This window comes from Oncorhynchus keta, chromosome 36 (genome assembly GCF_023373465.1).
Source record: "Oncorhynchus keta strain PuntledgeMale-10-30-2019 chromosome 36, Oket_V2, whole genome shotgun sequence".
Classification (NCBI taxonomy): domain Eukaryota; kingdom Metazoa; phylum Chordata; class Actinopteri; order Salmoniformes; family Salmonidae; genus Oncorhynchus; species Oncorhynchus keta.
The window spans coordinates 2696844-2720377 of record NC_068456.1 but is presented as its reverse complement, the minus strand read 5'-3'; the positions used below and the strand labels follow the sequence as shown (position 1 = coordinate 2720377).

The window sequence follows — 23534 nt, the reverse complement described above, 5'->3', positions numbered from 1 at the left end:
CCACACTGCCAGGTCTCTGACTTCCTCCCTATAGACTGTCTCATAGTTGTTGTTAATCAGAGCTACCACTGTTGTGTCATCAGCAAACTTAATGATGGTGTTGGAGTCGTGTTTGGCCAATCGATCGTGGGTGAACAGAGAGTACAGAAGGGGACTAAGCATGCACCCCAGAGGGGCCTCAGTGGCAAAACATTTATAAAATCAAAAGCTTACCTTGACTTGGAAGAGTTCCAGTGATGGATAGCCATAGCCAGCTAGCTAAGATAGCATCTCTCTCTGTTTGAGCTGGGTGTTTGAGTCGGCTGTATTTGCTAGCTAAGTAACTGAAAGTGAAAATAATACTAAATATGGCTAGCTCACTCTCTCTGCATTCCAAACACGCAAAAGACACACCCTCTCCCCTCAGTCCTGAAATTAAGTGGACACTTCTGATGACGTATGATGAGTTGAGACATGCAGGGCAAGGGGCGAGAGAATGTGTTAATTTTAAATGGACCACACTTGCCCAGAAACTCTTCACTCGTTTGTCATACGGTTATGTTTTCAGTCATCATGAAACCACCAGGATGTGTTGTGTGTGCTTTATATGCACTACGGTCAATTATGATAGCATTTTATATCTTGGGTAGAAGACAACGCATCCGCAGACATTGAATACTAGCCATCCGACGATATCAGGTCAATTGAAAATTACAATGTGATGTCAGGGAAAGTTATATGGCTAACCAAACAAAAATATAATTACTTGTAAGATATGTGTTTGATGTAGGGTTGCACATTTTGGGGAATATTCAGAGACCTTTCTGTGGCAATTAAAGGGAGTATATGGGAATTACCAGAAATATATGCAAATTAATATTGTTACCATTTAAATATAGATTTGTAGAGTTTTTTGAGTTGGATAAATTTACCATATTGTATGGAGACAGACACATAAGGTAAAAGGTTTATCACAAGTAGACATAATTGCAAATTATTAAGTCTTTCCAATATACATTTTTTAAAACAATTTATTTACGAATTGAACTTGAATTAAATGAGTTGACTCTTCACATGGGATGATTTCACTGAACAACTAAATAAAGGGAATATTGAATGATCCCTAATGATCCTTCGCATCTCCCAGTCCCTACTGCTGAAAAACATCCCCACAGCAGAATGCTGCCACCACCATGTTTCACCATAGGCATGGTGCCAGGTTTCCTCCAGATGGGATGCTTGGCATTCAGGCCAAATAGTTCAATCTTGGTTTCATCAGACCAGAGAATCTTGTTTATCTTGGTCTGACAGTCTTTAGGTGCCTTTTGACAAACTCCAAGCGGGCTGTCATGTTCCTTTTACTGAGGAGTGGCTTCTGTCTCTCGGGCCACTCTACCATAAAGTCCTGATTGGTGGAGTGCTGCAGAGATGGTTGTCCTTCTGGAAGGTTCTCCCACACAGAGGAACGCTTGAGCTCTGTCAGAGTGACCATCGCCACCTCCCTGACCAAGGCCCTTCTCTGATTGCGCAGCTTGGCCGGGCGGCCAGGTCTAGGAAGTGTATTGGTGGTTCTAAACATCTTCCATTTAAGAATGATGGAGACCACTGTGTTCTTGGGGACCGTCAATGCTGCAGAAATGTTTTTGCACCCTTGCTCAGATCTGTGCCTCAACACAATCCTGTTTCGGAGCTCTACGAACAATTCCTTCAACCTCATGGCTTGGTTTTTGCTCTGACATGCACTGTCAACTGTGGGACCTTATATCGATAGACGTGCGTGCCTTTCCAAATCATGTCCAGTCAATTGAACTTATCACAGGTGGACTCCAATCAAGTTGTAGAAACATCTCAAGGATGATCAATGGAAACAGGATGCACCTGAGCTCAATTTCGAGTCTCATAGCAAAGGGTCTGAATACTTTTGTAAATAAGGTATTTCAGTTTTTATGTTGTATACATTTCCAAAAATGGCTAACAACCTGTTTTCGCTTTGTAAATTGACAAAAAAAACATATTTAATAGATTTTTGAATGAGGCTGTAACGAAACAAAATTGTGAAAAGGGGAAGGGGTCTGAATACTTTCTGAATGCACTGATAAGACAACAACAAAACACGGGTTTAAGTGAAAGGTCTACCTGGTGTCTTCAAGTGGCTACATACCTCTCCAAAGCATGCACAGTTCCTAAGTAATTTCAATGTACTTTTGACTCGAAGAAGAGTCTTCAACTATAAGGTACTTTTTTTTTAGCTCTCCTAACTTTGCCGTTGAGGAACTACAGCAAGTTCAGTTGTAGTTGTTTTGAACACAGTCCTGCATCCCTGCTATCACACTTACTATTGTTGTTTGCACAATCCAAATCACAATCTGAGTCAGATGGGTATCATTTCAAAGCTTGTTCTGTGGCCAACATGACTAGTTAAATGATCAAATACGGTCCTACACTGTTAGGCTTTCACAAGGCAATTCAGAGAAGCAGATCGTAATGTCGGTGTGCGTAGAAGGGGGTCATGAGTGCATTCAGAGGCGTGGTCCACAGCAAATTGTATTCACAATACAACAAACAGGCTCATTCTGTTCAGGACACCCCATTTTTCAAAATACATTGAGTTCTCATAATTGACAGCATTTCCCTCACTCAGACAACCAGTTTGTTTGGCAATATTTGCCCATTTAGCAGGAGGGATGGGGGCAACTTCTTGTCACACGCAGTGCTCAAGTTCAGAACGCCTCTCAGTTAATACTCATACAGAGCTGTGATGCAGAGACCCTGAACTCTGACCTCATGTATAGCATGACACTGTACAGCCACCGCGTTCCATATTTAGGCACTTAGGTCTAAATCAGTCATTTTCAACTTGTGTACGGGTACGAGTGTAAAAGGGCTACCTTATAGATGTATTAGACACCAGACCAGGTCGCAGGGATGGCTAATTCAATCTCCACTGAGTTAAGTAAACCTGCTTTTAGTTTGTTTTGCACCTTGCTTGTGTAATGGTCTCCAGGCTCTCTAAAGTTGGAGGAATTGGGACCTCTAGGGCAAATCAAAAGGCTGATTTGAGGACCTTTTTCCTGAAAAATGTTGGTTTCTATAATTGTGTTTTTCTTTTCGTGTATTGATGTGAATAGTTGTGTGAACAGTGATGTGTGTAGTGTACATTTGATGTGTATTTGTGTGTTTACAAGGTTCACCTGTGGAAGAGAGCTAGGTCTCAGCATGACTCCCTGTTGAAATAAAGGCTCAATAAAAAAGTCTCCTGTGTTTTTCCATAGCTCAGCCAGTGTAACGTTATCTGTTCTGCCTTGATTCTATGTTAACTCTTTCAGAGACAGATAGAAACACTAAAACACCTGCTGTCATGTGCCATGGTGTGGATGTGACCAACTGGGTTTGAACCAAGGTCTTCAGCACCTCACAAAAAGTCAAGTTTGGGCATTAGCTTGGGGAGATAACAGGTCTAATCACATATGCGTGTGACAGTCACTTATTCAGGACAATAAAACCAGCATCATTTATAGAAGATGTTTGGATGTGTATATGTGTGTTGTAAAATATTTAGCATTAGTAATGATATTTGATGTGTAATATTTACTTTCCTGCTGTAGCTGATATGAAATTCTAGTTGATTAACAAAAGAAGTCGGTTCCTTCATGGAAACAGATAGTCTATTACATAATTCTTCATTGTATCCAGACACAGGATATGACCCAGATGCCGACACAGGAGGCGGATGGTTCAGTTCTCAGATAATTTATTATAACACGAGGAGCAGGCAAAGGGCAGGTCGAGGACAGGCAGAGGTTTGTAACCAGACCAGAGTCCGACAGGTACTGGACAGCAGACAGGGGCAGGGCAGGCAGCAGTTCATAAACCAGTTCAGAATCAGGCAGGCTCAGGGCAGGCAGAAAGTTTTGAACCAGAAAAGTACAAAACCAAAAAGATAGAGCGCAGGGAAAACCAGGAAACACGCTGGGACGACCTTACAATAGAAGACGAACTGGGAACAGACAAACAGAAAACGCAGGTGAAAACACACAGTGGAAAATGGGAGACACCTGGTGGGGGGAGGAGACAAGCTCTAGACAGGTGAAACAGATCAGGGTGTGACACTGAGAGAAAGAGAGGGGGGTTGGAGAAAGAGAGGGAGTTTTTGGAGAGTGAGAGAAAAAGAGAGGGACTGATAATAACAGAATGTTATAATGGCTGTAGAAAACAAGAACATATTGAACAACAGTCAGTCACTGAATCAGTTTTAATATTTATTACAAAACACCTTGAAAAAGTATAAAAGTATTACAAATAGCAACATAGATACCAACAGTGTTTACGATAAACAGTTAGAAACGACAATGTCTGTAACCGAACATAATGATACATTAATGATAGCCATTCAACACATTTGTATGTGGTGTCTGTAGAACCTCTGTTGTCCATAGTTTCTCTGGTGTCTGAATGAACAAGAACCGGGTCTCACGGTCGGTATGTACTTCCAAAAGTCTAAATAGAAAGTTACATGCAACCCCCCCAAAAATGTGTTGTCTGAATCTAAGTGTTGTTTTTGACCAAGCGTGCATGCGCTAAATCCACCTCTCCTGCACCTTCAATAAAATCCCCCATTACTGCCACGCACAGGTCGGCTGATCCAGAAACAGGAAAGGTAATTGATTGACAACATTGTAAGAACGTCATAACAATCTGTTGTTTCACCCGCGCTACACAGAATGCAATAATATTTCATGCAAGTCAATTATGTAGACCTTATAGGGTATGTTTGATGTACAGTACATCTTTCCCCAGGCCTTTATAGCCTATCGTCTAGTTAGTCCATAACGGCAGTAATGGTGATAGTTGCTCAGCGAAACTCCATTTTTTTGGTAAGTATGTATTTTGTCATTATTAAGCTTGAAAAGCTGGTGAATGGCAAGTTGAATGGCTACTTCCTAGGCTTAAAGGACAATCGCCATATTCAACATCTCCTGTAAACCCAGATTCTGGTTCGGTGTCTGTAGTGCCTCTGGTGTCTGTAGTTGTTATCTGGTGTCTATAATTGGTAGTACCTCTGGTACCGGTGCCTCTGGTGTCGGTAGTGCCTCTAGTGTATTGGTCTGGTCTGGGGTTACAGTGTAAACTAGCTAGAACGCTACAGTACTGGTCAGGAGAATGGACGGGTACTGGCTCTGTGGTCACCCTAAGTTAGGGATTGGTGTTGCCCTTCTTTTGCTCTCTTTAGATTGTCCCCTGAGTTTCCTCTGTTTCTGTCCTCGTTTCCCCTGCCCTCTCCTCCTTCTCAGACACCTCTTCTTATCCAATCCGCTGGTTCTGGGAGAGAGAGAGAGAGAATACGTGGATATGTTTAGTACAGCTGTTGGAGGTAGAGGAAGGTAGAGAGAGAAAAAGAGAGGGTAAATGAAGACAGATAAATGATAGAGAGAGAGAGAGAGAAACTGGCTGAATGGCTCTTTGTATCACAACATGTTGACAGGATTTTATGATCTGAATCACAGTCAAACTGAAACTAACGACTCAATTTTATCAAACCCACATGTCAGTATTTACTCTGCAGCATACTGCATACATGCATATTTTCGTCTAGAGTCAACTAAAATCGCAAACCAGCCTTGCGTTCAACAACCTTTGCTACATTGTGTTGCCAAATTGGTTAGACATTCTAGATTGTCTTTCGGAAGTATGCCATATAACTACCCACTTACAGTAAAGTACTGAAAAGAATAGTAACAAATGCTGAAGTGAACCCAGCTAGCACATAACGTTCTGAAAACCATACGTTTCTTAGGTCTTGGTGAGACTGAGCGCGTCGTTGCCTGTGGTTATTTTCCATACATACTTCCCACACCTTTCTGGGAATGGTGCAGGATACTTGCTTGGCTTTGTAACATTCTCAGCACATTATTTTATTGGCATTTCATTACTTTAACAGAACAAAAAGTTCAAACATGGTTACATTTACAATTTTGGGTAATGTTCTAGGATCTCCAACTGGTTTGACATATGGAATGTTCTCATAGTTCAGAGAATGTTAAGAGACTACGTGCTTCTGTGGGAATTTCAGTAGTTCAGCATGATGTTTTCTGCAGGGTTTCCTCACTGTTCTATTTAAAGTCATGTTCTCAGAACATCAAGAAAACTTTCCGTAAAAAAAACACAAGAAAGCATTAGTAGCGTTCAAAGAATGTTATTTAAAAACATATCCATTCCGTTCTCAGCGTCAACAAAACTGTCAAGTGTTAGTAAAAGTCTTATTGAAACATTCAATAAAAATGTTACGGAAGTTATTCAAAATCCTTCAAATAACCTATCATCTCTGTTCTCTGAATGTTAATAAAACCTCTCAGGAAAACGGCCAGGGAAACATAGTAAAATGTTCTCAGAACCTTCCTGCAACCTTAAAATGTAAGTTACCAGAACAGGTAACATTTTCTGTTACGTTCTCAGAACGTTTCAGTTTTACCGGTCAGGAAACAGGTACTGTATGGCTTTTTTTCCCAGAAACAATGGGAAACCAAAAGCTTACGTTCCCACAACTTCCAAGGAACCAAATGTGCTAACTGGGAAGTAAAGTGAAGTAAATTAAGTACTGGATGTTAAAATGTCTCTTACTTCTTCCAGCAGCGCAGTAGCTGTTTTCCCAGTTGTCCCATTGGATTCACACACACAGGCTCACTGGTCCTCTTCATTACCACTCTACAACACACAGAGAGAGACACAGTGAACACACACACAAACACAGGGACACAGATAATCATTACACATAATCATTACACACACACTGACATGACACAACACGAGGAGGAAACACATGCTTTATCACACACATACACTCATACCCACTGGGTACAGACATCAATTCAACATCTATTCCACGTTCGTTCAAGGTAATTTCAATGAAATACTGTGGAAACAATGTTGACAATGTTGATTCAACCAGTGTGTGCCTAGTAGGTAGTTACGGCAGGGTAGCCTAGTGGCTAGAGCGTTGGACTATAGTAACCGGAAGGTTGCAAGTTCAAACCCCCGAGCTGACAAGGTACAAATCTGTCGTTCTGCCCCTGAACAGGCAGTTAACCCACTGTTCCTAGGCCGTCATTGAAAATAAGAATTTGTTCTTAACTGACTTGCCTGGTTAAATAAAGGTAAAATAAATAAATAAAATAGCTTTGAGGTTAAACATTTTACTATACTATAGCTTGTCTGTGTGCGTGCACATGTCTGGGTGTGGGCCGTTCTGTGTGCATGTGTGGTCTGATACTTACATGATTTGGTCAGTGTTGCAGGTGAGGCCTTTGAATGTGACTTTGAGGTCAGACAGTGGTCCGCTGACAGTTACCTTTGTGTCATAACACTCACACCTCCCTGGAACAAACTGCCCCTCACTTTTACCCGCTGTAGAGACGGGCACGGAAACAGCAAATGGTGATTCAGGTGAAATTCCTCATGTCATCATGTCACACACAGTTTAACTCTCATTACACCACGTGGGAAAATAATATTCCAGAAAAACAGACCGACAGACTGACTCCCAATCACAATGTTGCTTATACAAACTTTAACCCAACCTGTGTGCGCCTGTCCGTGTGTGTATGGTTATTACCTGTAAGCAGTAGGCAGTAAAGTGACAGACTCGCCAGCAGGTAGACAGACAGGACAGAGTTCATATTTCAACTGAGAACTGAAGTGAACAGTAGAGCTGCCTGAGCCTCTGTTATGTATCCACACACTCCGCCCCCTTACTGGAATTTCCCTTTCTCCCTTTCAGCGAAAGTAAATATGAGTATGTATAAGCTGAAAGATGAATCCTAAGTGTTGTTGTCCAATGGTTAACTCCAATGAGGGGAGGGGTGGTAGGGTTAGGGGAAAATATTGAAGGAAAATATATATAAATATTTTTTGTACATTTTATGGACTCATGTAGGAAGCAAAAAAGAGTTAAACAAATCCAAATAGATTTTAGATTTTAGATTCTTCAAATTGCCACCCTTCGCCTTGATGACAGCGTTGCACACTCTTGGCATTCTCTCAACCAGTTTCACCTGGAATGCTTTTCCAACAGACTTGAAGGAATTCCCACAAATGTTGAGCACTTGTTGGCTGCTTTTCCTTCACTCTGTGGTCCAACTCATCCCAAACCATCTCATTTGGGTTGAGGATGGGTGTTTGTATTTACCCAAGTTCTTTCTCAACTCCGGGACGACCCGCCAGCTGATTTATTTTGCCTGATGCAGGACTCTACTGCGATAGGAGAGAGACTGACTGAAACATTCAAACCTCCATTCATTTACAAGATGATAGTCTAATAGCTCGGCTAGGTATGAAAAATCCCCCAATTTGTGCCACAGTTTAGACTACGGATAGATGCTGCGGTCAATCAGAGTTCAGTCATATTGTGGAATGTAGCCTAATGGCCAAAAAAGGGCGAACTTGCAATGTATTCGATGCTTAACTACTCTAAAGTTTTAAATTTCTAACTCAATATCACAGACCAGATTCGCTGTGACGAAAAATGCATCAACCCCTAAAATGTATTATAATCCACATAATAATTCAAACAAAATTGGCTGTAGCGAGAGGAGAGACTGCATGCTAAATGTAACGGATGTGAAACGGCTAGCTTAGTTAGCGGTGGTGCGCGCTAAATAGCGTTTCAATCGGTGACGTCGCTTGCTCCGAGACCTTGAAGTAGTGGTTCCCCTTGCGCGCCCGGGTATGGGCGAGGGGGCGGTCTAAAGTTATACTGTTACATAAAGACAATCAGAATATGTCTTGAACCCTGCATTATAACTTGAGTGAGTCACTCAATCCTATGCTATTCCTGCTTCTGTGGCCTATTTGACTGTTTGTTTAATAATATCCTACTGATTCTATGATCACCAAGCCTCATGCCACCGCAAAATGTTGGACAAAGCAAATTCTGCAAATCCAGCTGTTTTTAAACTTTCCTATGCTGTACTAAAGGCTTTATCATTTTTATTCATTCGAAACAGACTTTCTGGTATTACTTCTAATTTTGTAGTTTTGATTACACTGTTCCAAACTAGCAGATCAATTATATTGTAATCTAACAGCACCTGTTGGTCATGAAAACAGTATCTCTCGCGGTTTTGTCAATGATTTTACATGGGGCCTAATTCACATTATATGCTAAGAATAATTGTCCGCTAGACTAGTAAATAATGAAAATGGTCCTTTCGATTATTTAATTAACCTATATCATGTTATTTCAAGTTGTCCCTTTGGAGCACATGCAAAAGTGATTTGTAGTTGTTGAACAGGAGTGACAAAATGTATTACAATTGAATTTAAATTAACTGTATGATGAGGATGAAGAAAAACAGATGTTTGCAAGGCATGCTACTTCTCCCATCTCTTTGCATAGCCCACCACATGCACTGTTGTCTAACCACATCTTGATGGATCCATAACAAATTACTATGGGAATAAATATCACTGAATGACAGAAATATTTGAAATAAAGTAGGCTAATGCAATTGAAGGCAATTGTTGCTTACTGAAAACACCCAAAGTCATCCAATTGTTGTAATAGGATTTGAAGCAATAGACTACCCACGTGTGGTTAACGATTTCAGCACCGTTTCGCTCTGCTTTGAGACCAGCAATGTTGACTGGTCTTCATAAATCAATCTGATTTTATATTCACTGAATCTCTGTTTGGGTATTGGTTAGCCTACAATTAGGATATGGAAATGTTAGGATTATTTTGCTCTTCACTCGCACTCGATTAGGCCTACTCCCGACCGGTCACATTGTACAGTGCAAATATTTTCCTCACGGAAACCCTTGGGCCTACATAGGCTACTGTAAAATGCATTTTTGTTTTCCTTGGAATAGAAAAATCATAATATTAATCATTTGAATTAAGCTACATTTCTAACAGTGTAAACAGCACAACAAATACAATAATAATTTACAAACAAATTATAATCAATACCATATAGTCTGTTATAAACAAAAAAAAGGTTTTAAAGTCTCAAGTACAGCCAATATTAAAAACAGTCAAATGCATTTGTGAATTCAATCACTTTAGCCGACATATTTAGGTTTATTCATTGTTTAATTATTCAAGGCTCCCTTTGTTATTTAGTTTTATAACTAAAATGCTTGACTGTATTTAAAGACATGGATGACTTGTATGCTGTGTGATGACATGCACAAATGGATGATTGATTGATATACTGTATGTTGAAGTAAGCCTTTATGCTAATAAGTAACTTGTGTTAAAAAAAAGCTACAGCAAGCAGGACTGTTAGGCCTACAGCTCCATGTCATTTCAATAACTTAGCTTCTCAACGATGCATGTGTCTGTGCCTGTGTTTGTGTCTCTTCACAGTCCCCACTGTTCCATAAAGTGTATTTTTTTATCTGTTTATTTGATCAAATTTCACTGCTTGCATGATTTACTTGATGTGGAATAGAGTTTCATGTAGTCATGGCTCGCAGTAGTACTGTGCACCTCCCAGAGTCTGTTCTGGACTTGGGGACTGTGAAGAGACCTCTGGTGGCATGTCTTGTGGGATATGCATGGGTATCCGAGCTGTGTGCCAGTAGCAAGAGACAGCTCGGTGCATTCAACATGTCAATACCTCTGTGGTGAAGTCAATCTCTTCTCAACTTTGAGCCAGGAGAGATTGACATGCATATTATTAATGTTAGCTCTCTGTGTACATCCAAGGGTTAGCCGTGTTGCCCTGTTCTGAGCCAATTGCAATTTCCCTAAGTCCCTCTTTGTGGCACCTGACCCCATGACTGAACAGTAGTCCGGGTGCGACAAAACTATGGCCTGTAGGACCTGCCTTGTTGATGGCGCTGTTAAGAAGGCAGAGCAGACTTCTCCCCATCTTAGCTAATGTTGTATTCATACAGTGCCTTGCGAAAGTATTCGGCCCCCTTGAACTTTGCGACCTTTTGCCACATTTCAGGCTTCAAACATAAAGATATAAAACTGTATTTTTTTGTGAAGAATCAACAACAAGTGGGACACAATCATGAAGTGGAACGACATTTATTGGATATTTCAAACTTTTTTTAACAAATCAAAAACTGAAAAATTGTGCGTGCAAAATTATTCAGCCCCTTTACTTTCAGTGCAGCAAACTCTCTCCAGAAGTTCAGTGAGGATCTCTGAATGATCCAATCTGATTCATTGAATGGTGGATCTGGGTTTGCCTGTCATTCTTTGTCATTTATCTTTGTTTCATAGTGTAGTTTCTTATTTTTATTCAGTTTAGTAACATGATTTCTCAATTTGCAGAAATGTCTTCTGAAACATGTGAATGTTCATGTGCCTTCATAACAAACGTGTATACCATCTGTAAGTACAACTACAATTGTTAATTTAAGAGCCTAGTTGGTATAGCCACGGAAAAAGTCAGCAACCTTCCCGCTAGCCATGATTTTCTGAGATAATGGATGGGCTGGACAAGCCTAGAGATGAGTTTGGATTGGTCTGCCATGTAGCACTCTATAACATGAGCTGGTCAGTACGTGTAGATCATCCTTTCTAATGCAGCTTTTTTGAAAGATATCACATAGTTCAACTGCAAAACTGTTGCTCTCCACTTTCTGGAGGACCGAGTTTGGAATTCAGTGGAATGCGAAATGGAATTAGAGTATGATAATTAAGGAGATGGAGAAAAATCTGGCGTTTTGATTGGAAATATGCAGAGGGAGTCAAAAAGAGAACACACAGAAGGCTCTGGATTACATCTTCAAACTAAGGGCAACCATAGCATCCGTGACAGAAGTAGAAGCGTCCATCCATGTAAGATAGTCTAGCTAGCTATATTTACAGATATTACACATTTCTAATTTTGTCAGAAAGTCATTTTCACTTTTCACAAGTTAAGCTAACTATATGTCTAAACAAAGACTCCACTGTGCAAGTAAACATTTACTTCACTTTAACTATACTTCACTGTGATCTGATTTAAACCCCTATAGTCAATGCACGGGCGTAAACCACCATCCTTCTTCTTCACAAAAAAGAGACTCGAGGAGGCAGGTGAAGTGGAAGGCCCGAATGTATCCCTGTTCCAGAGATTCAGTGACATATGTTTCCATAGCCGCCGTCTCCTCCTGTGACACACGATACACGTGACTCCTGGGAAGTGCTGCGTCTACCTGGAGATTTATCGCACAATCCCCCCGTCGATGGGGTGGTAGTTGAGTCGTGAGAGCCAAATCGGCATATTCAGGGGGGATGTGCATGGTGGAGACCTGGTTTGGACTTTCCACCGTAGTTGCACATATGGAAACACCTATACACCTCCCTGAACTCTGATGTGACCATCCCTTGAGAGCCCTCTGTTGCCACGAAATAGTGGGGTCATGGTGGGCCAACCAGAGAAACCTCAACACGACAGGAAACGCAGGAGAATCGATCAGGAATAGACTAATCCCTTCCCCATGACCCCCCTGCGTTATCATACATAGTGGAGCCGTGACCTCCCTAATCAGACCCAACCCTAAATGACGACTATCTAAGGCATGTACAGGGAAAGGCACATCAACAGGAACAATAGGGATCACTAAACTAAGTGCAAATGAATGGTCAATAAAGTTCCCAGCTGCACCTGAATCTACTAGTGCCTTATGCTGGGAATGCGGGGAAAACTCAGGAAATTCTATAGATATAAACATGTGCACAACAGGAGGCTCTGGGTGGGTTGGGTGAGTGCCCTGCCTGCCGTCTCGACTTCCTGGGAAACCTCTCCAGCACCGACCAGCAGTGTGTCCTCTGCGGCCATAGATAGTGCAGGAGACAGCCCCCCCTCCGGTCACCCTTAGAGCAGCACCTCCGAGCTCCATGGGTGTATCTACGGAGGTGTTGTGGGATGGACGTCCGCGGGTGGCCAACAGGTTATCCAGCCAGATGGATAAATCCACCAGCTGGTCGAGGGTAAGGGTGATATCCATGCAGGCCAGCTCCCGACGAACATCCACACGTAGACTACATCTGTAATGGTCGATCAGGGCCCTCTCATTCCATCCTGCGCTGGCAGCCAGGGTCTTGAAGTCCAGTGAGAATTCCTGTGCGCTCCCCATCCCCTGTCTGATATGGAACAAGCTTGAAATCCTCATCCTCAGCCGAACGACGCTGCATCGATACTTCCCCATTCAGCGTTGGCCCACTCAAGCGCCTTCCCAGACAGACAGGAGATGAGGGCGGACACGCTCTTGTATCCCGAGGGAGCCGGGTGAACGGTCGCCAGGTAGAGTTCCAACTGGCAAAGGAAACCCTGGCACCCGGCAGCTGTCCCATCATATGCGCTCAGGAGCGAGAGCCGAATCCCATGGGGTCCAGATGACGGAGGGGTGAACAGCGGTGTGGGTTGTGGTGTTAGTTGGAGAGAAGTTGATAAGGTTATAGGAAAAACCCCTCTTTCCCATCGTTCCATGTTGAGCAGCACGCGATCCATAGCTTTGCCAAGATGTTGAAGCATCGTCGCGTGCTGCTGGACTTGTTCCTACACTGGTACTGGAGGACTGGGTGTACCTGCTGACTCCATAATGAGGTGCGTGATTCTGTCAGCGTCAGTGGTGTATAGGTGAGGACGGAGTCAAGCGCAGGAAACAGAACTGAGTGAAAATAACGTACTTTACTCAACAACAAAAAATAAACCGTACAAAGTATCCACGTAGGGAAATACAAACCCTAACACACAAGACTAACACATAACAGGAACAATCATGCACAACACATCATGGGAACCAGAGGGTTAAATAGGGAAATAATAATAACATAATGGGAACCAGGTGTGTACACTCAAGACATAGCAAATGGAAAACAGAAACACGGATCGATGTCAGCTAGCAAGCCGGTGACGACAAGCACAGAACACTGCCCGAACAAGGAGAGGCGCCAACTTCGGCGGAAGTCGTGACTAAAGGCCTACTGTAGTTCTGATTGGCTATAGTGCACCGGTCTGTGTAGACTCCGGTCTCGTACAAGACAGATGTTTTTATTCAGTTTTATTTCCTGCAGTGTCTATTAATTGTCCAAACGCACGGTCGCTATCCCACTGTATATTGCTTTCGAATTTTCACAAATGCCTTAGTCTTTTTTGTGAAGAAGTGGGATGGAGCTCTGCGCCCGTGCATTGATTATCGAGGTCTAAATCAAATCACGGTGAGGTACAGTTACCCCGCTACCTCTTATTGCCACGGCAATTGAGTCAATGCACGGGCGCGCTTCTTCACTAAACTGGATCTCAGGAGTGCGTACAACCTGGTGCGTATCTGAGAGGGCGACGAGTGGAAGACGGCATTTAGTACCACCTCAGGGCATTATGAGTACCTAGTCATGCCGTATGGGTTGATGAATGCTCCATCAGTCTTCCAATCCTTTGTAGACGAGATTTTCAGGGACCTGCACGGGCAGGGTGAGTGGTGTATATTGATGACATTCTGATATACTCCGCTACACGCACCGAGCATGTGTCCCTGGTGCGCGAAGTGCTTGGTCGCCTGTTGGAGCATGACCTGCACGTTGAGGCTGAGAAATGCCTATTCTTCCAACAGTCCGTCTCCTTCCTAGGGCATCGCATTTCCACGTCAGGAGTAGATGGAGAGTGACCGCATTACAGCCGTGCATAATTGGCCGACTCCCACCACGGTGAAGGAGGTGCAGCGATTCTTAGGGTTTGCCAACTGCTACTGGAGGTTTATCCGGGGTTTTGGTCAGGTAGCTGCTCCCATTACCTCACTGCTGAAGGGGGACCTGGTGCGCTTGCAGTGGTCAGCTGAGGCGGACGGAGCTTTTAGGCACCTGAAGGCTCTGTTTACCTCGGCTCCTGTGTTGGCCCATCCGGATCCATCTTTGGCGTTCATAGTGGAGGTGGACGCTTCCAAGGCTGGGATAGGAGCTGTGCTCTCTCAGCGCTCGGCTATGCCACCGAAACTCCGCCCCTGTGCCTTCTTCTCTAAGAAGCTCAGCCCGGCAGAGCAAAACTATGATGTGGGGGACCGGGAGCTGTTGGCTGTCATTAAGGCTTTGAAGGTGTGGAGACATTGGCTTGAGGGGGCTAAACACCCCTTTCTCATCTGGACTGACCACCGCAATCTGGAGTACAACCGGGCGGCGAGGAGAATTAATCCTCGCCATGCAAGGTGGGCCATGTTTTTCACCCGTTTTGTGTTTACCCTCTCTTACAGAGCAGGCTCCCAGAACGTTAAGGCAGACGCACTGTCTTGGCTGTATGACACAGAGGAGCGGTCCATGGATACCACTCCCATACTCCCAGCCTCTTGTTTGGTGGCGCCGGTAGTGTGGGAGCTGGACGCGGACATTGAGCGGGTGTCACGTACAGAGCCCATTCCCCCTCAGTGTCCAGCTGGGTGTCTGTACGTTTCGTTTGCTGTCCGCGATCGGCTGATCTATTGGGCCCACACGTCACCCTCCTCTGGTCATCCTGGGATCAGTCGGACGGTGCGCATTCTTAATGGGAAGTACTGGTGGCCCACTTTAGCTAAGGATGTGAGGGTTTATGTTTACTCCTGCTCAGTGTGCGCTCAGTGCAAGGCTCCTAGATACCTGCCCGGAGGTAAGTTACAACCCTTACCCGTTCCACAACGGCCGTGGTCGCACCTGTCGGTGGATTTTATAACCGATCTTCCACCTTCACAGGGTAACACCACGATCCTGGTCATTGTGGAGTGTTTTTCTAAGTCCTGTCGTCTCCTCCCTTTGCCCGGTCTCCCTACAGCCCTACAAACTTCGGAGGCCCTGTTTACACACGTCTTCCGGCACAACAGGGTGCCTGAGGATATAGTGTCTGATTGGGGTGACGACAAGCTACAATTCACGTCAAGGGTCTGGAAGGCATTCATGGAACGTTTGGGGGCCTCGGTCAGCCTTACTGCAGGTTTTCACCCCGAGAGTAACTGGCAGGTAGAGAGAGTTAACCAGGATGTGGGTAGGTTTCTGAGGTCTTATTGCCAGGACCAGCCGTGGGAGTGGGCCCTGGGCAGAAATGGCCCAGAACTCACTACGCCACTCCTCCACTAACCTTTCTCCATTTCAGTGTGTATCGGGGTATCAGCCGGTTCTGGCTCCTTGGCATCAGAGTCAGACAGAGGCTCCTGCGGTGGACGACTGGTTCCGGCGTGCAGAGGAAACATGGGACGCCGCCCACGTCCACTTTCAGCGTGTCGTACTGCGCCAGAAAGTTGGCGCAGACCGTCACCGTAGTGAGGCCCCGGTGTTCGCACCGGGGGATAGGGTCTGGCTCTCAACCCTAAACCTGCCCCTCCGCCTGCCCTTCCGGAAGCTGGGTCCACGGTTTGTGGGGCCATTTAAAGTCCTGAGGAGAGTGTTATAGGTTACAGCTTCCCCCCCGTTTCCCGTATTAAGTCTTCGTTCCATGTGTCTCTCCTCAGGCCGGTGGTGGCTGGCCCGCTCCAGGAGGCTGAAGTACGGGAGGTTCCTCCACCCCCTCTGGACATCGAGGGGTCCCGGCGTACTCCGTTCGATCCATCCTGAATTCGAGACGTCGGGCGAGGGGCCTTCAGTACCTCGTGGACTGGGAGGGATACGGTCCGGAGGAGAGATGCAGGGTTCCGGTGGAGGATGTGTTAGACGTGTTAGATCCTTCCCTGCTGCGAGAGTTCCACCGTTTCCATTCGGATCACCCTGCGCCTCGTCCTCCAGGTCGTCCCAAAGGCTGGTGTCGACGCGCGGCTAGAGTTGGGGGGGGGGTACTGTCATGACTTCTACCGAAGTCGAAGCCTCTCCTTGTTCGGGCAGTGCTCGGCGGTCGACGTCACCGGTCTTCTAGCCATCATTGATCCATGTTTCATTTTCCGTTGGTTTTGTCTTGTCTTCCTACACACCTGGTTCCAATCCCATTCATTATATGTTGTGTATTTAATCCTCTGTTTCCCCTCATGTCCTTGTCAGAGAATGTTTATTGTTATGCTCGTGTTTTAATGATTGGTGTGCGACGGATTCTTGTACCCACGTCTATTTTTATTATGTGCTTTGGTTTTGGAGTTTTGTTTTTACGTTATTAAACTACTCCATTATACCAAGTTTGATTTTCCTGCACCTGACTTCCCTGCCACCTACACACACGACATGACACACAATTAAAAGGAAATGTGTTTGCATGACTAATGCCCAAGCAAATTCATTTCTATATGTTCAGTATGTTAATAAAACCTCCCAGGAAAACATTCAGGGAACCATAGTAAAACGTTCTCAGAAACTCCCTGCAACCTAAAAATGTACATTCTGAGAACGTTTAAAAAACGTTCCATTTTACCAAAGTTCAACAACTGCCAAGGAACCAAATGTGCTAGCTCGGCTCTCTTTCTCATGCTCCCGCGCTCGCACACGCACACGCACACACACACAAACACACACCCCCACACCATACATGCTTTAGTCCAGACAGGTATTTACATGCAACTATTCCCTATTTTTTCCCCCATTGAGAGCTAGGTACTTCCCTGGGAAAATAGAAAAAAATAAGTTCCTAAATTCCATACCATGACCATCTTGAAATGTAGCATGAAAAGTGGAAGGAGTGTTGTCTCCGTAATTCATATTCAACACGTTACTACTGTATGTGCTCTGAAATTGAGTCTATGTTTCTGAAAATGTTAGTAACTACATTCATGTTATTACAGTGTGTATATTGTACAGCGTGTATACTTTTCCCCCTACAGCATCTCTCTATAGAACAGAAAGCTCTGGTTACATCCCAACACAAATTATTGCGTTGTTTTGTTAACATAAATCTCTCTCTCTCTCACAGCTAGGAGAGAGAATCTCAGAATGGCTGACTATGTGAAGCTGGATGAGGAGAAGTTTATCCCAAAGTGAGTCCAGCTGTGTGTCTGTCCTGCATATGACCTCAGATTACGTAGTACCACATGTATGTAGTTGTGTAATTTTTTTATTTTTTATGAACTAACGTATACAGAGCTTCTTACTTATCCAATGTTAATGTACCACGAGTGGAATGCATCAATGCCTACATTAACCTTGTCTGTCTCTCTCTGGTGTTGTGTTGATATTCAGGTCAGACATCTTGTCTATGCTCAGGACCTACAACTGTTACCATGAGGGGAAGAGCTTCCAACTCAGACACAGAGAGGTAGGAGCCCTTTGTAAACTGGCCTGGTACATTAAATTACTCTGTCCAACAGTCACCTATAGTCGTGGGAACTCTTTCACTTGTATCTGGATCAGTTTACTCACCTTGCGGTAGGTAATCAGCAGGTCTCATCTACACTCCCATACTGATAAGGACTGACTAAAGGCAAAAAAATAAAATACTTTGTTCATGTGTTGTGCTGAATAGGTTTCTAACTATTGCATTGTGTGTGTGTGTGTGTGTGTGTGTGTGTGTGTGTGTGTGTGTGTGTGTGTGTGTGTGTGTGTGCGTGTGCGCGCGCCTGCCTATCAGTTTGGCGGTTCAGTTATACCGTCTTAAAGGGGTCAGATTAATGTATGAAGACATCCAACTGAACTGGAACCAGTTTATCTATTGCTTCTCCACACACACAAACACTCACTGACAGCTCTACTGATTTACAATGCAATAGTTAGAAACCTATTCACCAGAACTTTGCAGTACACATGAACAAAGGCTTTTTTAAATATTATTTTTAACAAATTACGTCTTCATGAGGTGCTTAGCAAAGCAGTTATACTGTAAATGTTTGTGTTCTTGTGGTGTAGCCAACTAATGCAGTGAAGCTATGTGCTAAAGTGATGTTTATTTATCATGTATGTAGTGTGAGAAGTGATGGGAGGAAGTTCCTGTGAATTAATAGATCAATGGATGGATGAGCCATGAGTGTCTCTGTCTCTGATTCAGAGGGGCTGGGTTAAATGCGAAAGACACATTTTGGTTGAATACATTCAGTTTTGCAACTGACTAGGTACAGGGGTTCTTCCTTTGAAAGTTACGAGCTTATGCCGTGGCCGCTAGTGGTAGATGGTGGCATTCTGTCATTGCACCACACCATCACAAGGGGGAGTTAGAAAGCTGATCTATGGGTTGTCTAAACTGTGGCACAAATTGACTATCTTTTCGTAAATTAATGGAGGTGTTTTCAGTCTGAGAGTCTCTCTTCTCTGGCACTAGAGTCCTGCATCAGGCAACAACAAACAAAACATGTCAGTGGTCCTGGAGTTAAGAGAGAACATGGGTAAATACAATGGGGGATTTACACTTGACATGTGGACTGACAATTTTCTAAAAATGGGCATTTGGTTTCTCCGCCTCTTAACACAGAAAATAAATAATTCTAGATAACAAACTGGCTTTATTTACAAATTAGTAAGAATGTCTCACCACCTGTTCAATAATGGCCTTTTTCCCTTTATTCAGATTTACAACCGCTCACTTTCGGTTATTTGAAAATGAAAATAATCTCCAAAATATCGTAATTTTTTTAAACAAGCCATAGAAAGTTGGTTGCAATTTCAGTTTAATCCACCAGAAAAGTCTAAACAAATAATACCTCAAATACTGTGGTTAAACTCAAATATAGTAATTAATAATAAAATAATCTTCCTCAATTGGAACCTTTATCAAGTGGAAGGGGGGGAAAGTAAGGAACTTGTCTGTCGGCCCTGCATTAAAGAACAAAATTGGTTAAAGAAAATTGTGATAAATAAAAAAATATATACCAGTTTCATTTGAGGACCAAAAAATTGACAGCTCTGTCATATGGATTGAAAAAAGGTTGGGAAGAGATTTTCGATGTCCCGATTTCATGGCACATGGTTTATGAATTGATACGCAATTTTCAGTTTATTATAACCTACTACAGACCTAAAAACCTATGGGTTTAACATTCTGAAATAATTATTATATTGAGTTCCGAGAGCAGATCTGTTATAGTAGTATTATTAACCCTGCATTATAGTTAGATAAATAAATATGACAAACATAGTCTGGGACAGTTGTGGGATGCAATAGATCACAAATGAATACAACCAATAGCATACTTTTATGCACTGTGGCTGACGCAACAGATAAGAACGTTTAGCGTAAAATGTTGAGAAATTTATTAGGCTATTTCTTAACATTATAAGTGCAGCAATGCGCACATGGTAGTAGGCTATAAGCGCAAATGTTCCATTAGCGGAAAAAATCATGATCAAAAGTGACCGCAAATGCAATTATGCATGTAATGTTTTTATCATAAAGATGCATTTTTATGGTGAAAATGATCTTCCCAAAAAATTGAAACTCACGCACTGCTTATATATGCCAGTTAGGCTCTACACCCCTTGTAAAGCGGATTAATGTGATTAATTTTAAGAAGTTATTTGGCCACTTTAGTGATACGAATCTTATTAAAACATATAAGCCTATGGGCTAGGCTACATGATGTGTGGGACTATGATTCGAACAAGTCGCATTGATTCTTATGCTGGGCATCATTCATGATAATCATGATAACATATAATTCACAAGTGATAAGCTAATATTGTCACCCATCAGACTATTCTTGATTTAATCTAGTCTTTACATATACTGAACAATATATGTGTGACATTTGTTTTGATTTAGAATGGACCATTATCATGCACCTGTATCGAAACAGGGACAGTGGGAAAAAGACATCTAAAAAAGGTATCTTTGCATTTAAATAGCGAATGGAGGACATTTTTTCCCAGTTTTTTTTTCTTGATGCCAGCCGAGTAGGCTATACTTCTGTTGTAAATATAACCAATGTGCTTAATACTAGGAAAGTTGAGAAATAAATATAGTAGGCCTAGCCAATAGAAAGCTGATGGGATCCTCCTCTTTTTATTAGCGACCATCACTCTGTTTTCTCCTGCAATTGCATAGCCTATAGAAATAATGCACAACATGAGCTCATGGGCTCTCATGAAGTGTTTCATTAGATTTTTAAATAGATTTGCATTGATGTCAGAGTGATTTAGATGGACACTAGAGTGCTGGGTACCAGGCAGTTAGCAAGTTTGGTAGGCTACTAATGACCAGCAGCATCAGAGCTTGGAGAAGCCTAATTCCCGTGACAACATGGTCATATGGAATTTGACTGCCTTCATGACTCATGACCGCCGGTGTGACGGTAATATGGTCACCCCAACAGCCCTATTCGGGACCAGTTTATTACTGCCCGCTTAATCCAAAACAAACTGCAACTCTTTGTTAAGGGTTTCAGTGACTTCATTAGCTGTGGTTGCTGATGCGTATATTGTTGAATCATCAGCATACATGGACACACATGCTTTGTTTAATACCAGTGGCAGGTCATTGGGAAAAATAGAAAAGGGTAGAGGGCCTAGAGACCTCCCCTGCTGTACACCAAACTTTACATGTTTGACATTAGAGAAGCTTCCATTAACCTTTTCACACACACCAACAAACGGGTGTGATCATTCTACAGTGATCTATGCAGAGTACGCTCAAATCCGTGTGATTAGAACAGTTATTTAGAACGTCCAGTTTTGATTGATGCAACAGTCAGCATTTGAGCTAGCCACACTGTTTTTTTCACAGAAACATTTTGCTCAAACAGTCCTTAGAAAGTTATGTTGGGGTGGCAGGGTAGCCTAGTGGTTAGAGCGTTGGACTAGTCACCAGAAGGTTGCACGTTCAAATCCCTGAGCTGTCAATGTACAAATCTGTTGTTCTGCCCCTGAACAAGGCAGGTAATCCACTGTTCCTAGGTCGTCATTGAAAATAATAATTTGTTCTTAACTGACTTAGTTAAATAAAGGATAAATAATGTGACCAGTTTATTTTGGGATGAAATGTTCACACATTCAAATCAAATCAAATCAAATGTATTTGTCACAAACACATGGTTAGCAGATGTTAATGCGAGTGTAGCGAAATGCTTGTGCTTCTAGTTCTGACAATGCAGTAATAACCAACGAGTAATTTAACTAACAATTCCAAAATTACTACCTTAAAGGGATAAAGAATATGTACATAAAGATATATGAATGAGTGATGGTACAGAGCAGCATAGGCAAGATACAGTAGATGGTATTGAGTACAGTATATACATATGAGATGAGTATGTAAACAAAGTGGCATAGTTAAAGTGGCTAGTGATACATGTATTACGTAAGGATGCAGTAGATGATATAGAGTACAGTATATACGTATGCATATGAGATGAATAATGTAGGGTATTTAACATTATATTAGGTAGCATTTTTTAAAGTGGCTAGTGATATATTTTACATAATTTCCCATCCATTCCCATTATTAAAGTGGCTGAAGTTGAGTCAGTGTCAGTGTGTTGGCAGCAGCCACTCAATGTTAGTGGTGGCTGTTTAACAGTCTGATGGCCTTGAGATAGAAGCTGTTTTTCAGTCTCTCGGTCCCAGCTTTGATGCACCTGTACTGACCTCGCCTTCTGGATGATAGCGGGGTGAACAGGTAGTGGCTCGGGTGGTTGTTGTCCTTGATGTTTTTTTGGCCTTCCTGTGACATCAGGTGCTGTAGGTGTCCTGCAGGGCAGGTAGTTTGCCCCCGGTGATGCGTTGGGCAGAGCGCACTACCCACTGGAGAGCCCTGCTGTTGCAGGCAGTGCAGTTGCTGTACCAGGTGGTGATACAGCCCGATGGGATGAAGGCGAGGTCAGACTGTTCAATTGTGCATCTGTAAAACTTTGAGGGTTTTTGGTGCCAAGCCAAATTTCTTCAGCCTTCTGAGGTTATCTTCCTGGCACTACAGCCCCAGAGCCCTTACCTCCTCCCTGTAGTCTGTCTTGTCATTGTTGGTAATCAAGCCTACTACTGTTGTGTCGTCTGCAAACTTGATGGTTGAGTTGGAGGTGTGCATGGCCACGCAGTCATGGGTAAACAGGGAGTACAGGAGGGGGCTGAGCCCACACCCTTGTGGGGCCCAAGTGTTGAGGATCAGCGAAGTGGAGGTGTTGTTTCCTACCTTCACCACCTGGGGGCGGCCCGTCAGGAAGTCCAGGACCCAGTTGCAAAGGGCAGGGTTCAGACCCAGGACCAAAAGCTTAATGATGAGCTTGGAGGGTACTATGGTGTTGAATACTGAGCTATAGTCAATGAACAGCATTCTTACCTGGGTATTCCTCTTTTCCAGATTAGATAGGGCAGTGTGCAGAGCGATGGTGTTTGCATTATCTTTGGATCTATTGGGGCGGTAAGCAAATTGAAGTGGGCCTAGGGTGACAGGTCTGGTGGAGGTGATATGATCCTTGACTAGTCTCTCAGAGCCCTTCATGATGACAAAAGGGAGTGCTACATGCGATAGTAATTTAGTTCAGTTACCTTTGCTTTCATGGGTACAGGAACAATAGTGGCCATCTTGAAGCATGTGGGGACAGCAGACTGGGATAGGCAGAGACAAAGCCTCTGTTCCATTCTGCGCCTTCTGGCAGGACTGGCAGCGCTACATTGGCAAAAACAGGCAAGTTAATTTGTCTACTATTTCTTATGTTTATGGAGAAGCAAAACTGGGGGGGCACAAATTATATCTGGGGTGGGGGCAGCTGTGCTGTCTCTGTGAGTTGCAGCCTGAAGCACGGCTCAAGCCTGTTTGATG

At 43.2% G+C, this 23534-nt stretch overlaps 2 protein-coding genes across 3 annotated transcripts in view; one reads left to right on the top strand and one right to left on the bottom strand.

The window, feature by feature from the left end:
- The window catches only part of rassf4a (Ras association domain family member 4a), a 64356-nt gene that overhangs the window by 23695 nt on the left and 17127 nt on the right, over positions 1-23534 (top strand). For both annotated transcript variants that reach the window (XM_035753846.2, XM_052498296.1), the window contains 2 exons: positions 17769-17832; positions 18035-18110. In XM_035753846.2, the coding sequence (XP_035609739.1) occupies positions 17789-17832; positions 18035-18110 (120 nt within the window). In that variant the 5' untranslated portion in view covers positions 17769-17788. The remainder of the gene's footprint in view (positions 1-17768; positions 17833-18034; positions 18111-23534) is intronic.
- LOC118369459 (uncharacterized) lies at positions 4226-7742 on the bottom strand. The gene is made up of 4 exons (XM_035753848.2): positions 7589-7742; positions 7251-7380; positions 6598-6681; positions 4226-5298 (listed from the first exon to the last, which is right to left on the bottom strand). The coding sequence occupies exons 1-4, from the start codon at positions 7650-7652 to the stop codon at positions 5163-5165; spliced, it is 414 nt and encodes a 137-aa protein (XP_035609741.1). The 5' UTR covers positions 7653-7742; the 3' UTR covers positions 4226-5162.

Bases quoted from the DNA above. Each gene is read 5' to 3' on its own strand.
- LOC118369459 (XM_035753848.2), bottom strand. From the start codon at position 7,652: ATGAACTCTGTCCTGTCTGTCTACCTGCTGGCGAGTCTGTCACTTTAC. The intron at 7,381-7,588 runs GTAATAACCATA...CCGTCTCTACAG, and splicing joins TTACTGCCTACTGCTTACAG to CGGGTAAAAGTGAGGGGCAG. The intron at 5,299-6,597 runs GTAAGAGACATT...TCTCTCTCCCAG, and splicing joins CTACTGCGCTGCTGGAAGAA to AACCAGCGGATTGGATAAGA.